General features: G+C 42.1%; 1 protein-coding gene across 1 annotated transcript in view; it reads left to right on the top strand.

Moving 5' to 3' along the window:
• The first annotated feature begins 1,689 nt into the window (after positions 1 to 1,689).
• The window catches only part of SLC2A13 (solute carrier family 2 member 13), a 77,468-nt gene continuing 64,578 nt past the window's right edge, over positions 1,690 to 14,579 (top strand). Inside the window, exon 1 of the mRNA XM_070755155.1 lies at positions 1,690 to 2,345. Coding sequence (XP_070611256.1) covers positions 1,793 to 2,345 — 553 coding nt within the window. The 5' untranslated portion in view covers positions 1,690 to 1,792. The remainder of the gene's footprint in view (positions 2,346 to 14,579) is intronic.

Genomic DNA, 14,579 nt, shown 5'->3' with positions numbered 1-14,579 from the left:
TTGATGGTCATTTGAACGGGTAGGAGTGGCTTGCCTTCCATGTGATCAGGTGGGAGTGGCTTGCCAATCATGTGACAGGATGGCTTAAAGGTCATGCAACTGGGTGGGAACGGTTTACCGACCAAGATAAAAGTTTTCAAATAGGTGCTTGGATTCTTTTTTCAGTTGATTAAGTCACATTATTTGAACAGCCACAAAAAAAGGACAAATGACAGACAGCATTATTGGTTGAGGAGCACAGTCACATTTTAAGGTTTTGCATCGGACCCACAAGGTTCAGTATGATAACGGATTAGGCAAGTAGCTCAATTTTCTTGAATTGCTATCAAAGTTCAGTTCTAGAGAATGATTAAAATGATTTAAAGCGTTTATGGGTAAAAACAGACTATTTAATTATTTCCTGTTTTAAAAGTAATTAAGGATCATACTAAAGTACGAGAAAAAGAAGGACAATTAAAAAAACTAAAAAAACTAAACTGCAATGTCCCTTCCAACTCTAATAATAATGATGATGATGATGATGATGATGATAATAATAATAATAATAATAATTCACCGCTTACATAATGCAGTCCTAGGTACATGGAAAGCACTTGACTGGTGATGAAATATGAAATCCAGCAGAGTGATCTTGTTTGCTGTGTTGTATTGTTAATAATAATAATAATAATAAGCTGCTTACATAAACACAGTGCTAGGTGCGTGGAAAGCACCCGACTAGTGATGAAATATGAAATCCAGCATAGTGATCTTGTTTGTTGTATTGTTAATAATAATAATAATAATAATAATAATTCCCCGCTTACATAAACACAGTGCTAGTTGCATGGAAAGCACCCGACTAGTGATGAAATATGAAATCCAGCATAGTGATCTTGTTTGCTGTGTTGTATTGTTAATAATAATAATAATTTTATTATTCACGATACAACAGAGTATTGAATAATAATAATAATAAATTATTATTCAATAAATAAATAGTGCATAAACTTACAACCCCCACGCCTTTGATGGCCTTTGCCCATCAATTTCCATTCCCACCTTTAAAACCATCCCACCCAAAACAGCTTTGTAGACGGAAAAGGGCAAGACTGGCACTGGGGAGGCCCGCCCACCGGCTTCACAGCCGCTCAGGGCGCATGCTCACTGCTGTTTCCATAGAGAGACGAAAATAAGTCGCCTTTTCCTTATTACTATTTCACTCTTCTTATGCGACCCTCGCCCGTTTACGATTCATTCGCCGCCTGTCTCCACCATCTCCGAAAGGACGGAACCACCACAACGACAACCACAGCCGCGCGCGGAGAAAGAAAAAAAACAATCGACACAATTGCGAGACCGATGTTATATTTCCCCCCCCCAAACTCGGAGGAGGGGGAGGAGGGGGAAGAGACCAAAGCCCCACCTGCTTGGCTCCTCCCCCGGCCACGCCCCCAAGCGGCCCGAGCAATCGCCTCCCGCGGTGCCTTTTAGTGAGAGGGAGGAGGTAGAGGAGGAGACCAAAGCCCCGCCTCTAACCAGCCCGACCACTCGCCTCCCGCGCCGCCTTTTTGTGAGAGGGAGGAGGTGGAGGAGAAGGAGGAGACCAAAACCCCGCCCTCTTGGCCCCTCCTTCCGCTCCGCCCCTAACCAGCCCAACCAATCGCCTCCCGCGCCGCCTTTTTATTTCCTCCTCCGCTCCACCCCTCCGGGCGTGAGAGGGCGGCGCCCTCGGAGGTGAGCGGACGCCGTGATGCTGCCGCTCCGCTTCAGTCCGGAGCATGAAAGGTAGCTGCTGCGGCGAAGGCAGGAGATGTCCCGCAAGGCCAACGTCGAATATACGCTGCGGAGCCTCAGCAACCTGATGGGGGAGAAGCGGCGCCGGCAGCCGCCGCCTCCGCCGCCCTCGGCGCCCGCCTTGGGCGAGCGGAGCCTGATCGCGGCCGCCGAGTCTTGTTCCAGCCTGGCTTCTTCCACCGTCGGCGGCCGCTCGGACGATCTGGAGCGGGCGGCCCGGCGCCAGTTCCAGCAGGATGAGCCGGCGCCTTTCGTGTACGTGGCTTCGGCTTTCTCGGCGCTGGGCGGCTTCCTCTTCGGCTACGACACGGGCGTGGTGTCCGGGGCTCTGCTGCTGCTCAAGAAGGAGCTGCGCTTGGACACCGTCTGGCAGGAGCTGCTCGTCTCCGGCACCGTGGCCGCCGCCGCCCTGGCCGCGCTGCTGGGCGGGCTGCTGAACGGCTGGTGGGGACGGCGAGCCTGCATCCTCCTGGCCAGCCTGGTCTTCACCGCCGGCGCCGTCGTCCTGGCCGCCGCGCCCGACAAGGAGACGCTGCTCGGGGGCCGCCTGGTGGTCGGGATCGGCATCGGTAGGTAGATTAAAAATCAGTGCTTCCCAACCTTGGCCACTTTGAAGGTATTTGGACTTCAATTCCCAGAATTCCCCAGCCAGCATTCGCTGGCTGGGGAATTCTGGGAGTTGAAGTCCAGATGTCTTCAAGTGGCCAAGGTTGGGAAACACTGGATTAAATAATGGAAAAGCCTAATGGAGAGGGGCGGCATACAAATCCAATAAATAAATAAATGATGGTTAATGAATCCGTTAGTGGACCGGTTAATAGTATCATTTCTGTTATTTCATGGTAAATAATGAACCAGTTAATAATGGCTAATGAACCGGTTGATGGTATTATTTCTATTATTTAATAGTCAATAATGGACCAGTTAATTAATAGCTGATGAATCAGTTAATAATGGCTAGTGAATCAGTTAGTAATGGTTCATGAACCGATTAATGGTATTGTTTCTATGATTTAATGTTAAATAATGGACCAGTTAATAATGGCTAATGAACCGGTTGATGGTATTATTTCTATGATTTAATGTTAAATAATGGACCAGTTAGTAATGGCTAATGAATCAGTTACTAATGGTTAATCAAGCAATTAATGATGTTATTTCTACAATTTAATGGTAAATAATGAACGGGTTAATAATGCTTAATGAACCAGTTAATGCTTAATGAACAAGCAAATAATTGCTAATGAACTGGTTAATGTATTATTTCTATTTAATGGTAAACAATGAACCAATTAATAATGGTTAATGAACAGGTTAATGATATTATTTCTATTTAATGGTAAATAATGAACCAGCTAATAATGATTAATGAACCAGTTAATGGTATTATTTCTATTTAATGATAAATAATGAACCAGCTAATAATGATTAATGAACCAGTTAATGATATTTCTATTTAATGGTCAATAATGAATCAGTTAATGACTAATGAATCAGTTACTAATGGTTAATGAAGGGGTTAATAGCCATAGCATTTAGACTTATATACCGCTTCATAGTGCTTTTACAGCCCTCTCTAAGCGGTTTACAGAATCAGCATATTGTCCCAAACAATCTGGGTCCTTAAATGTTGTTATTTCTATTATTTAATGGTAAATAATGGACCAATTAATAATGGCTAATGAACCTGCTAATAGTGGTTAATGAACCAGTTAATGGTATTATTTCTATTATTTAATAGTAAATAACAAACCACTTAATAATGGTTAACGAACTGGCTAATAATGGTTAACAATCGGTTAATTAAACAGTTAACAATTGCTAGCAATAAGCCAACTAACAGTTGGAAGCAATTAACAATTCTTAATGAAGCAATAAGCAGTTTCTTAACGACGGAGTAATTGGGAAAATTTGGAATTTTTTATCAATTAACCAGAGGAACTGCTTGCCTCCAGAAGTTGCAGCTGCTCCATCGCTGGGGGTTTTGAAGATAAAACGGGGCAGCTACTTGTCTGAAATAGTGTGATGTCTTCTGCTTGTGCAAGGGGTTGGGCTAAAAGATCTCTAAGGTCCCTTCCAGATCAATTCTGGAAGGGGTGGTGGTGGTTATGATACCCACCCTCTGCCAGCTTGGTGGGTGCTTGGTGCTTTTCCAAGCTGGGGGGGGGGGTTTCCTCTTGCAGATGTTTCATAACCCAGCTAGGTAACACCATCAGTGCTATAGGAAGGAGGGAGTTTGTAGGGAGGAGCAAGAGGACGACCAGTAAATCTTTGGTGGATTCCATGTTCAGGGATCTGAACATGGTTGAGTTTTTCCTCCCAGATGTTTTCTTTTTTTCATTGATTTTAATGAGCAAAGAAGAGGATAAAAAGTACATATTGAAAGTATTATTAGCGGGTTTTTTTCCTCTGAATGTTTAACGCATCAAAGAAATATCATTAATTATTATTTCAAGCATTGATTCTCTGTTTTTTATTGCTCGTGCTGTTTTATTGTATGTTGGAAGAAAAATAAAGAAAAAAATTATACCCCAAAATCGGCGAAATCTCGCATGCGCAGAAGCCAAATCCCGAGCCGGAACACGCATCTCCATTTTTCCTACTGGGATGGTCTGGCGGGGACCGTTTGCGCATGCATTTAAATATTTTCGGGGAGGGCTTATTTTCAGGGAAATGAATTGTTACGACTGCTTCTCGTTGGTCCTTCTGTTACGGATGCTTCTTTGTCTATGTGTGGTCGGGCAGTAGGAAAAGCAAGTAGGATGCTTGGCTGCATAGCTAGAGGTATAACAAGAAGGAAGATGGAGATTGTGATCCCCTTATATAGAGCGCTGGTGAGACCACATTTGGAATAATACTGTGTTCAGTTCTGGAGACCTCACCTACAAAAAGATATTGACAAAATTGAACGGGTCCAAAGACGGGCTACAAGAATGGTGGAAGGTCTTCAGCATAAAACGTATCAGGAAAGACTTCATGAACTCAATCTGTATAGTCTGGAGGACAGAAGGAAAAGGGGGGACATGATTGAAACATTTAGATATGTTAAAGGGTTAAATAAGGTCCAGGAGGGAAGTGTTTTTAATAGGAAAAGGAACACAAGAACAAGGGGACACAATCTGAAGTTAGTTGGGGGAAAGATCAAAAGCAATGTGAGAAAATATTATTTCACTGAAAGAGTAGTAGATCCTTGGAACAAACTTCCAGCAGATGTGGTAGATAAATCCACAGTAACTTAAACATGCCTGGGATAAACATATATCCATCCTAAGATAAAACACAAAAAATAGTATAAGGACAGACTAGATGAACCATGAGGTCTTTTTCTGCCATCAGTCTTCTATGTTTCTATATTTCTATGTGTTTTTCTGTTGTGTTTGTCACCTGTCTCTCTCTCTCTCTCTCTTTAATATATTCCTTTTCGTCTGCTTCCGACAAAGAGAATTTCATTAGTAATTCAGTTGGCTCCTCTATAGACTGCGCGGGACTAGACCCGTCTTTCCAATCGCACTGATTTGATTTTGGGTTTGATTTATCTCCTGTCAGTCCAGTCGTTTCTATTAAGAAGGGGGAGGATGGGAGATGGGAAACTTTGAGAGAACTTCTTAACTGCCATTTTGTGAGTGACGGTCCATTATTAACGAAGGCTCCCGTTTGTTCTGCTCGGAACGAGCTGTCAATCAGAAATTTAAATGTTTGACTATTACTGTGATGCATTAGTAACCTGATGGACGGACGTTTGTGCATTGAAATTTTTTCATGCCGATGGTACAGAAATGTAAAATCTACAGATGCCCGGGTGTTTTGTTATTGTTCTTTTTAGCTTTTGTATTTGTTTTAACAACCACAATAAAAAAATTAAAGAAAAAAAGGATTAAAAAGTATTCAAATAATTGTCGCCTCTATATTCAAAATCTTTTGGAAGCAAAAGGAATGAGTACAGGCAAGAGTTCTCCACTTACACGCCTTTGCTTAGGGACTGAAGTTAGAACGACCCTGAAAAAAGCAAGTTGTGACCGTTTTTTACACTTATGACCGTTCGTTGCAGTATTCCCAACGGTCTGGTGATCCATATGTATCAGTACCATGTACAGTGTTCCCTTGATTTTCGCGGGGGATGCGTTCCGAGATCGCCCGCGAAAGTCGAATTTCCGCGAAGTAGAGATGCAGAAGTAAATACACTATTTTTGGCTATGAACAGTATCACAAGCCTTCCCTTAACACTTTAAACCCCTAAATTACAATTTCCTATTCCCTTAGCAACCATTTAGATCATTACTCACCATGTTTATTTATTAAGTTTATTAAAAAAATATTTATTAAAGGTGGACGAAGATACATCTTTATTAAACCATTTCAAGACATTTTAACCCAGTGAATATTCTCTCTGGATATTTATGTCTTAGAAACAATCATTAAGCCGGCATAGGGCTGAAATGAATCATGGACAAGCCAGAAAAGTTGACAAGCTCTAATTTAGTGGATCACAGGCACCTTGTTAATTTTTTTAAAAAATTGCAATTTCTTTGCTCTAAGAATAACTTAGATTTGATCTCTCAAAATTAGGATTGTAGCATCTGTCTGCAATTAGTTGAAAGCTGAGTTGGTAGGCATACTCTGTAGAGTAGAAACCTCACATATATTCATTCGTTGTTATTCTGCACAGTTATTCCTTGATTTATGGCCCCACTGTTTCCTCCTGGGAGATTCCTAGAGAGGCCCCACAGAGGCTTCTCCCCACCTTTTCCGGCCCTGTTTCCTCCCAGGAGATTCCTAGAGAGGCCCCACAGAGGCTTCTCCCCGCCTTTTCTGGCCCTGTTTCCTCCCAGGAGATTCCTAGAGAGGCCCCACGGAGGCTTCTCCCTGCCTTTTCTGGCCCTGTTTCCTCCCAGGAGATTCCTAGAGAGGCCCCACAGAGGCTTCTCCCCACCTTTTCCGGCCCTGTTTCCTCCCAGGAGATTCCTAGAGAGGCCCCACGGAGGCTTCTCCCTGCCTTTTCCGGTTACAGTTTCGGAGGCTCGGGTTTGCAAGTGGAAAATGGTTCTTGAGAAGAGGCAAAAAAATCTTGAACATCCGGTTCTTATCTAGAAAAGTTCTTAAGTAGAGGCGTTTGTAGGTAGAGGTACCACTGTACCTGAAACCCGTGGGATAAATTAGTCATGGTGGAAGCGAAGCATCATCAATTAATCTTTATTGAAGTAGCTCCACAATGAACAAGCTGAATCTATATTTACAGTATGGGTAGTCCTTGACTTAACCACCACCATTGGGCCCAAAATTTAGGTTGTTAAGTAAGATACATATTACGTGTGGCCCCACGGTACGACCTTTCTTGCTGCAGTGGTTAAACAAATCACCACTTGTTAAGTGAATCTGAGTTTGCTTTTCAGAAGGTCGTAAAAGGGGATCACACCGCAACTGTCATAAGTATGAATCAGTTTGCCAAATGTCTGAATTTTGATTTTGTGACCATGGGGTGGTTAACAACGCTTATACGTGTGAAAAATGGTCATAAGTAGGGTTTTTTCAGCGCCATTATTATTATTATTATTATTATTATTATTATTATTATTATTTATTAGATTTGTATGCCGCCCCTCTCCGAAGACTCGGGGCGGCTAACAACAATATAAAAAGACAATGTAAACAAATCTAATGTTAAAAACAATCTAAAAAACCCCAATTTAAAAAACCACTCATACATACAAGCATACCATGTATAAATTCTATAAGCCTAGGGGGAAGAGAACAGACAACAGAGGTGGGTTTTAAGGAGCTTGCGAAAGGCAAGGAGGGTGGGGGCAACTCTGATATCTGGGGGGAGCTGGTTCCAGAGGGTCGGGGCCACCACAGAGAAGGCTCTTCTCCTGGGTCCCACCAAACGACATTGCTTAGTCGACGGGACCCAGAGAAGGCCAACTCTGTGGGACCTAACTGGTCGCTGGGATTCGTGCGGCAGAAGGCGGTCCCGGAGATATTCTGGTCCGGTGCCATGAAGGGCTTTATAGGTCATGACCAATACTTTGAATTGTGACCGGAAATTGATTGGCAACCAATGCAGACTGCGGAGTGTTGGTGTAACATGGGCATACCTAGGGAAGCCCATGATTGCTCTCGCAGCTGCATTCTGCACGATCTGAAGTTTCCGAACACTTTTCAAAGGTAGCCCCATGTAGAGAGCATTACAGTAGTCGAACCTCGAGGTGATGAGGGCATGAGTGACTGTGAGCAGTGAGTCCCGGTCCAGATAGGGCCGCAACTGGTGCACCATGCGAACCTGGGCAAACGCCCCCCCCTCGCCACAGCTGAAAGATGTTTCTCTAATGTGACGTCAAACGGCCATTAAACGTACCTATGTAATTTGAGGCCTACCTCTTTGGTAAAAATTCAAAACTCTGCGCACCGTTGTACATCGGCATGCTATGATTTCTAAGAACCCTAGAAGAAATGAGACGGGAATGAAGAAAATAGCATTTATTAAATAAGGTTTAACACGGACGTGACAAGATAATGGGGTTGGCACACGCCAAATTCGGAGAAATTGAAATGCGGATCCAAACGGATTAGAGAGGCAGAATGAACAGAAGGAGGAAAGAAGTCTTCATAATGACTTTGTTTGAGAAGAGAGAGAGAGAGAAAGAAAAAACGAGAACCTCATATTTTGGTCGGTTATTGATCTTTGGGGAAAACGACACAGTCACCAGTCCAACATGACTCGTCTAGTAGTTAATTGCAATGTCAAAATACTTTAAAATGGAGAATCTGATGGATGGCTACAGGGGAAACAGTCAATGCAGAGAGAGAGACAGACAGACAGACTATCCAAGGCAGGAAACTAAGAGGGAAGCGAACTATTGTAAAAAAAAAATCAATATATAATGCTGAATTAAAATGACGTGCCTGCCTTGGAAATTAGCTGGTTTCCTACAAGCTACAAAGGCAACGTTATGTAAGGATTTGGATTCAGCTGTATTTTGTCAAGTTTTTCACCTTGCTTGACGTAGTAGGAGACAAATTTACATGTTTGTACAAATGAGTCACAGGAACCTTAAAAACAAAAATCGGAGAATCCTGAGTTTTGGAAACCAAAGCTTTGCACTCGGATTAAGCCAGGTAGCAAGGAATTAATTTGGAAGAAATCTCACCTTAATCTTTTGGTAGAGCTAACGGTATCAACAATAGTCATGCAAAAGGGAAGATATAATTTTTCAACTACAGTGATATCTCATCTTATGAACCCCTCGTCATACGAAACTTTCGAGATACGAACCCGGGGTTTAAGATTTTTTTTGCCTCTTCTTCAGAACTATTTTCACCTTACAAACCCAAGCCGCCGCCGCTGGGATGCCCCGCCTCCGGACTTCCGTTGCCAGCCAAAGGCTCCCCTTGCTGGGAAACCCCACCTCCGGGCTTCCGTTGCCAGTGAAGCGCCCATTTTTGCGCTGCTGGGATTCCCCTGAGGCTCCCCTCCGTGGGAAACCCCTCCTCCAGACTTATGGGCGCTTTGCTGGCAACGGAAGTCCGCTGGGATGCCCTGCCTCCGGACTTCCGTTGCCAGCCGAAGGCTCCCCTCGCTGGGAAACCCCACCTTCAGGCTTCCGTTGCCAGTGAAGCGCCCATTTTTGCGCTGCTGGGATGGGTGCTTTGCTGGCAACGGAAGTCCGGAGGTCGGGTTTCCCAGCAAGGGGAGCCTCAGCGAAACCGCAGCATCGTAAAAACGCGGAAGTCCGGAGGTGGGGTTTCCCATGGAGGGGAGCCTTAGGGGAATCCCAGCAGCGCAAAAACGGGCTCTTCAGCTGGCAAAAGGGGTGAGTTTTGGGTTTGCACGCATTAATCGCTTTCCCTTTGATTCCTATTGTTTCGTCTTACAAACTTTTCACCTTACGAACCTCGTCCCGGAACCAATTAAGTTCGTAAAACAAGGTATCACTGTATTGTTTAGAATGGGAGAGATAGAACCAACCAAGCCGTTGCTGGTATTGGTTCTGAAGATGTACCATTCACTCAATGTGAACAACGTTAAGGAACGAAGAAGTGAATAAAAACCTTGAGCTTTACCCCTCTGGAAATACCTGAGGATGACAGTTATCTTTCTGTTGTGGTTAGCTCTGGCCCAGCTCCTGCCCCAAGGACTGTGGATGTGGGGGAGACATCCACATGCTGCAGGCCTGTTTTGCCCCCGGTGGAATCTGCTGATGAAGGCTCCTCTGACCAAGAAGACATGAGTGACAGTGAGGAGGAGAGTGGGGCAGACAGCTCAGAAGGAGATCAATTATCTAGCTCCTCCTTGGATTCAGAACAAGAGTTAATGATACAGTCACGCATGCGGAGAGCGATGCATAGGCAGCAACAACTGAGAGATTATTATCAAAGGAAATGAGGCCACCTGTGGTTGGGTGGGGCTGTGGTCATTAGTGAGGCTAGTGAGGCAGAGGTGGGTTTTAAGGAGTTTACGAAAGGCAAGGAGGATGGTGGCAATCCTAATCTCTGCGGGGAGCTGGTTCCAGAGGGTCAGGGCCGCCACAGAGAAGGCTCTTCCCCTGGGTCCCGCCAGACGACATTGTTTAGTCGTTACATGTTACTAACTTAAGATCTGCAGCGGGTCACTTAACAAATGTGGTGAGAAAAGTCATAAGTTGGACTCAGTTTTCCATCGTATGTTGAGGACTAACTGTATTAATAGTCTGTTCTGTGAATGGGAATTGCCTAGGATCCTGATACCCAAAGGTGATTAATGTTATCATTCAGTGGGACTTTAGAATATAAGTACAGAAATAATATACACTGCTCAAAAAAAATAAAGGGAACACTCAAACAACACATCCTAAATCTGAATGAATGAAATATTCTCATTGAATATTTTGTTTTGTACAAAGTTGAATATGCACAATAGCATGTGAATTTGAATGTCAATCAGTGTTGCTTCCTAAGTGGATGGTTTGATTTCACCGAAGTTTGATTTACTTGGAGTTATATTGAGTTGTTTAAATGTTCCCTTTATTTTTTGGAGCAGTATAAAACATTGTGTTTTTTAATCTTTGGGATTCTGAAACTGGAATTTCCTTTTGTATTTTTATTTTTTTGCCAGTAGAAAAAAATGTACTAATTAATCTTTTTAAAAGTTCAGTATTAAATAATCATATTTATTGTCATCCGTCAGAGGGCGCTAAGGAGCTTAGGTAACAGTTGAAGCATCATAAATAAATATACAGATGAATTGTACTGTTTCAAGTATTATTATTATTATTATTATTATTATTATTATTATTATTATTATTATTATTTGGATTTGTATGCCGCCCCTCTCCTAGGACTCACAACATATCGAAACAATATGCAATATACATATCTTTAAAATCCAATTAATATAGCTAGATAAATTAAATAATTTAAAGCTATAAATTAAAATAACACTAAAAAGCAATAAGAAAAAATAACACATATGTGTGGGAGAGAAAGCATGTCAACAATCTTAATAGTTCTTTGTTTTTTTTACCTAATGTCCTGGTTAAGATTTATTTCAAATTTTACTTTACTAATAGAGAATTAAATGCTGTAGAAAAAAAAAATAGAACTGCCATATAGTCAAATTTATGAAACTGACGTAATATGGGTAGAGATGGTTGGTAGTGTTGAATTTATGTCTTCTGTAATAATGATGCTTAATTGTATTTAGAAATAGCCCTTTTATCCCCAAAGAGAGGTTGATATACAGTACTGCATAATAAAACAAGTGTATAAAGGTTATTGCTTAGCAGAATAGCCCTCCAATTAAATTCATTAAGTTGACTCCTCTATATAGTAGATTAAAAAAAGAGGCAGAAAGAAAGAAAAGGAACATTTCACTCGTAAATAAAACGTTATCAGGCCTTGCCAGACCAAAGACAAACCACTTCGGATTGGAGGTGTGCATAAATTGATGTCCATTTTACACACCAGATTCTGAATGGACCGACATCCGGCGGTAGATAAGAGAGAATCCTTTGGAGCAAGTTGTATGCAGTACTCCATAATCTACCGATCTATTGTAGGGACCTTAAAGTAATCTCCTGCTACCGGATTTTAGTTTATAACTCCGCTGTACTGCAGCCAGATCCAAAAAGAATCTTTCGCTTCTTTCGATCAAAGGCAACATGAGAAAATATTATTTTACTGAAAGAGTAGTAGATCCTTGGAACAAACCTACAGCAGACGTGGTAGATAAATCCACAGTAACTGAATTTAAACATGCCTGGGATAAACACATATCCATCCTAAGATAAAATACAGGAAATAGTATAAGGGCAGACTAGATGGACCATGAGGTCTTTTTCTGCCGTCAGTCTTCTATGTTTCTATGTTTCGCCCCTGCACAAATGAATTGCTCACTTGCTAACTCACTCCAGGTAGCCTAACTAATTTTTGCGGTACATTTTTAACATAGTCTCATTTCTGAATACACCTTAAGCCTTACAACTCAATCTGTACGGGATGGAAAAGATATCTGAGTTGCCTTAATTATGGTATTTTTTGGAGTATAAGTGTTCTGCCGGCGTGTCCCAACTGCCCGCAATTACAGGGTAATTAGTCCAGAAAGACACACACCACACATAAAAGGAAAACCAAAAGTCTTTATCAACAGAAAAACAGAAACAGCTCCCCTTTTTAAATGTCAAAGGGATTTTCTGGTACACACAAGGCACAGGTTAAATGCAATCCAATTTCTCACCCAATAACTGGGAAATTGAGTCCAATTCTAAAGTCCAGAAAGTCCACACACAATCTTGAACAGCAAGAAACTATGAATCAGATAAACTGCCACGAGGCTAAACCAGCACGCTGCTCTTTTATCTGTAGCACTAATTACAGCAGCCCCACCCAACCACAGGTGGCCTCACTTATCTCCTGTAATAATCCTTCAGTTGTTCTCTCCTTTGCATCACTCTACACATGCGTGGATCTGTCATAAGTTCTTGTTCAGAATCCAGGGATGATAAGGATGATTGATCTCCTCCTGGGCTGTCTGCCAAACTCCCCTCTTCCCTGTCACTCACGCTTCCTTCGTCAGAGGAGCCTTCGTCGGGAGATTCTATCGGGAGCAAAACTGGCCTGTGGCATGTGGATGTTTCCCCTACATCCACCTCCACATTCCATGGGGCAGGAGCTGGGGCAGAGCCAACCACAACAATAAAATGCCCCTTTTTCCTCCCCAAAGGAGGCTGATAGTTTGGGTGCATCTTATACTTTGAATGTAGCTTTTTTTTCCAGCCCCAACTAGCTGCTAACAACCTTCCCAGCTCTTACCTTGCAGGCTCTTTCATTGTTTCTCTCTGCGAAGAATTTTTTCCAAGCCCTAAATCTTTGCAGGGTTTTTTTTCTTTAGTCTAACTTGCTCTGAGTAAGTTTCTTTCCAGCCCTAACTAGGTGTTAGTGATGTTCCCAGCTCTTACTGGCTTGCAAGCTCTTTCATTGTTACTCTCTCCAAATAAGTTTTTTTTAAAAACCCCAACCAGGGGATAAAATAATGTGCTGAAGCTGACCAGATTAAGGATGTTAGCCAGATGAATATCTGATAAGCAGATTATTTTCCCTATCTTCCTCCCCCCAAAGTAAGGTGCGTCTTATTCAATTCAATTCAATTCAATTTATTAGATTTGTATGCCACCCCTCTCCGAAGACTTATACTCTGATGCATCTTATATTCCAAAAAATACAGTATCTTCCCACAAATTACTAGCGCTCTGCAGTTTTCCCTCCTCACTAGCAGATGATAGGGCTGGCCTTATGCAGAAATTTAAAAATAAATAAATATTTATTTTTTTAAAGAAATCAAATGATCAGTGCATAGAAAGAACCAGGAAGGTTGCAAGCCATTAACAGTTGCAATAAGATGTGTAGATGGTGATTCCTTCTAATGGTGGTTCTCAACCTTTCTAATGCCACGACCCCTTAATATAGTTCCAGCGCCAATTTAGAGCTCGAAGCTGATTGGCAGGAAGGTCAGAGGGACGCCCCCACTGTAAACGGTCGGATTGTAAAAATACGTTCCAAGGCGCCAGAATAGAAACTTTAGTTCCTAACGCCATGGGAAATTTGTCTCTTCCCCTGGTCTTAGGTGACCCCTGTGAAGCGGCCGTTTGACCCCCAAAGGGGTCCCGACCCCCAAGTTGAGAACCACTGCTCTAGGCCACTGCCCCACCCAGTTGAATATGCTCATAGAAATGTAATACAGTGTTCCCTCGATATTCGCTGGTTCGAACTTCGCGAAAAGTCTATACCACGGTTTTTCAAAAATATTAATTAAAAAATACTTTGCGGGTTTTTCCCCTATAGCATGGTTTTTCCCGCCCGATGACATCATATGTCATTGCCAAACTTCCGTCTGCCTTTAATAAATATTTTTTTAAATAAACTTTAATAAATAAACATGGCGAGTAATAATCTGAATGGTTGCTGGAGGAATGGAAAATTGTAATTTAGGGGTTTAAAGTGTTAAGGGAAGGCTTGGGATACTGTTCAGAGCCTAAAATAGTGTATTTACTTTCGCATCTCTACTTTGCGGAAATTCAACTTTCGCGGGCGGTCTCGGAACGCATCCCCCACGAAAATCGAGGGAACACTGTATTTCAAAGCTTTCAGAGAATTGTACAAATCTGAATGTCGGAATACTTTCTGGCATCTTAATAACTGGTAATTTTCAAACCATGTTTGAAAATAATAATAATAATAATAATAATAATAATATTATTATTATTATTAATTAGATTTGTATGCCACCTCTCTCCAAGGACTCTGCAATGCAATTAGAGATATATGAAAATAAT

This window comes from Erythrolamprus reginae, chromosome 6 (assembly GCF_031021105.1).
Source record: "Erythrolamprus reginae isolate rEryReg1 chromosome 6, rEryReg1.hap1, whole genome shotgun sequence".
NCBI classification, from domain to species: Eukaryota; Metazoa; Chordata; class Lepidosauria; order Squamata; family Dipsadidae; genus Erythrolamprus; species Erythrolamprus reginae.
This window is presented reverse-complemented; position numbering and strand designations above follow the sequence as displayed.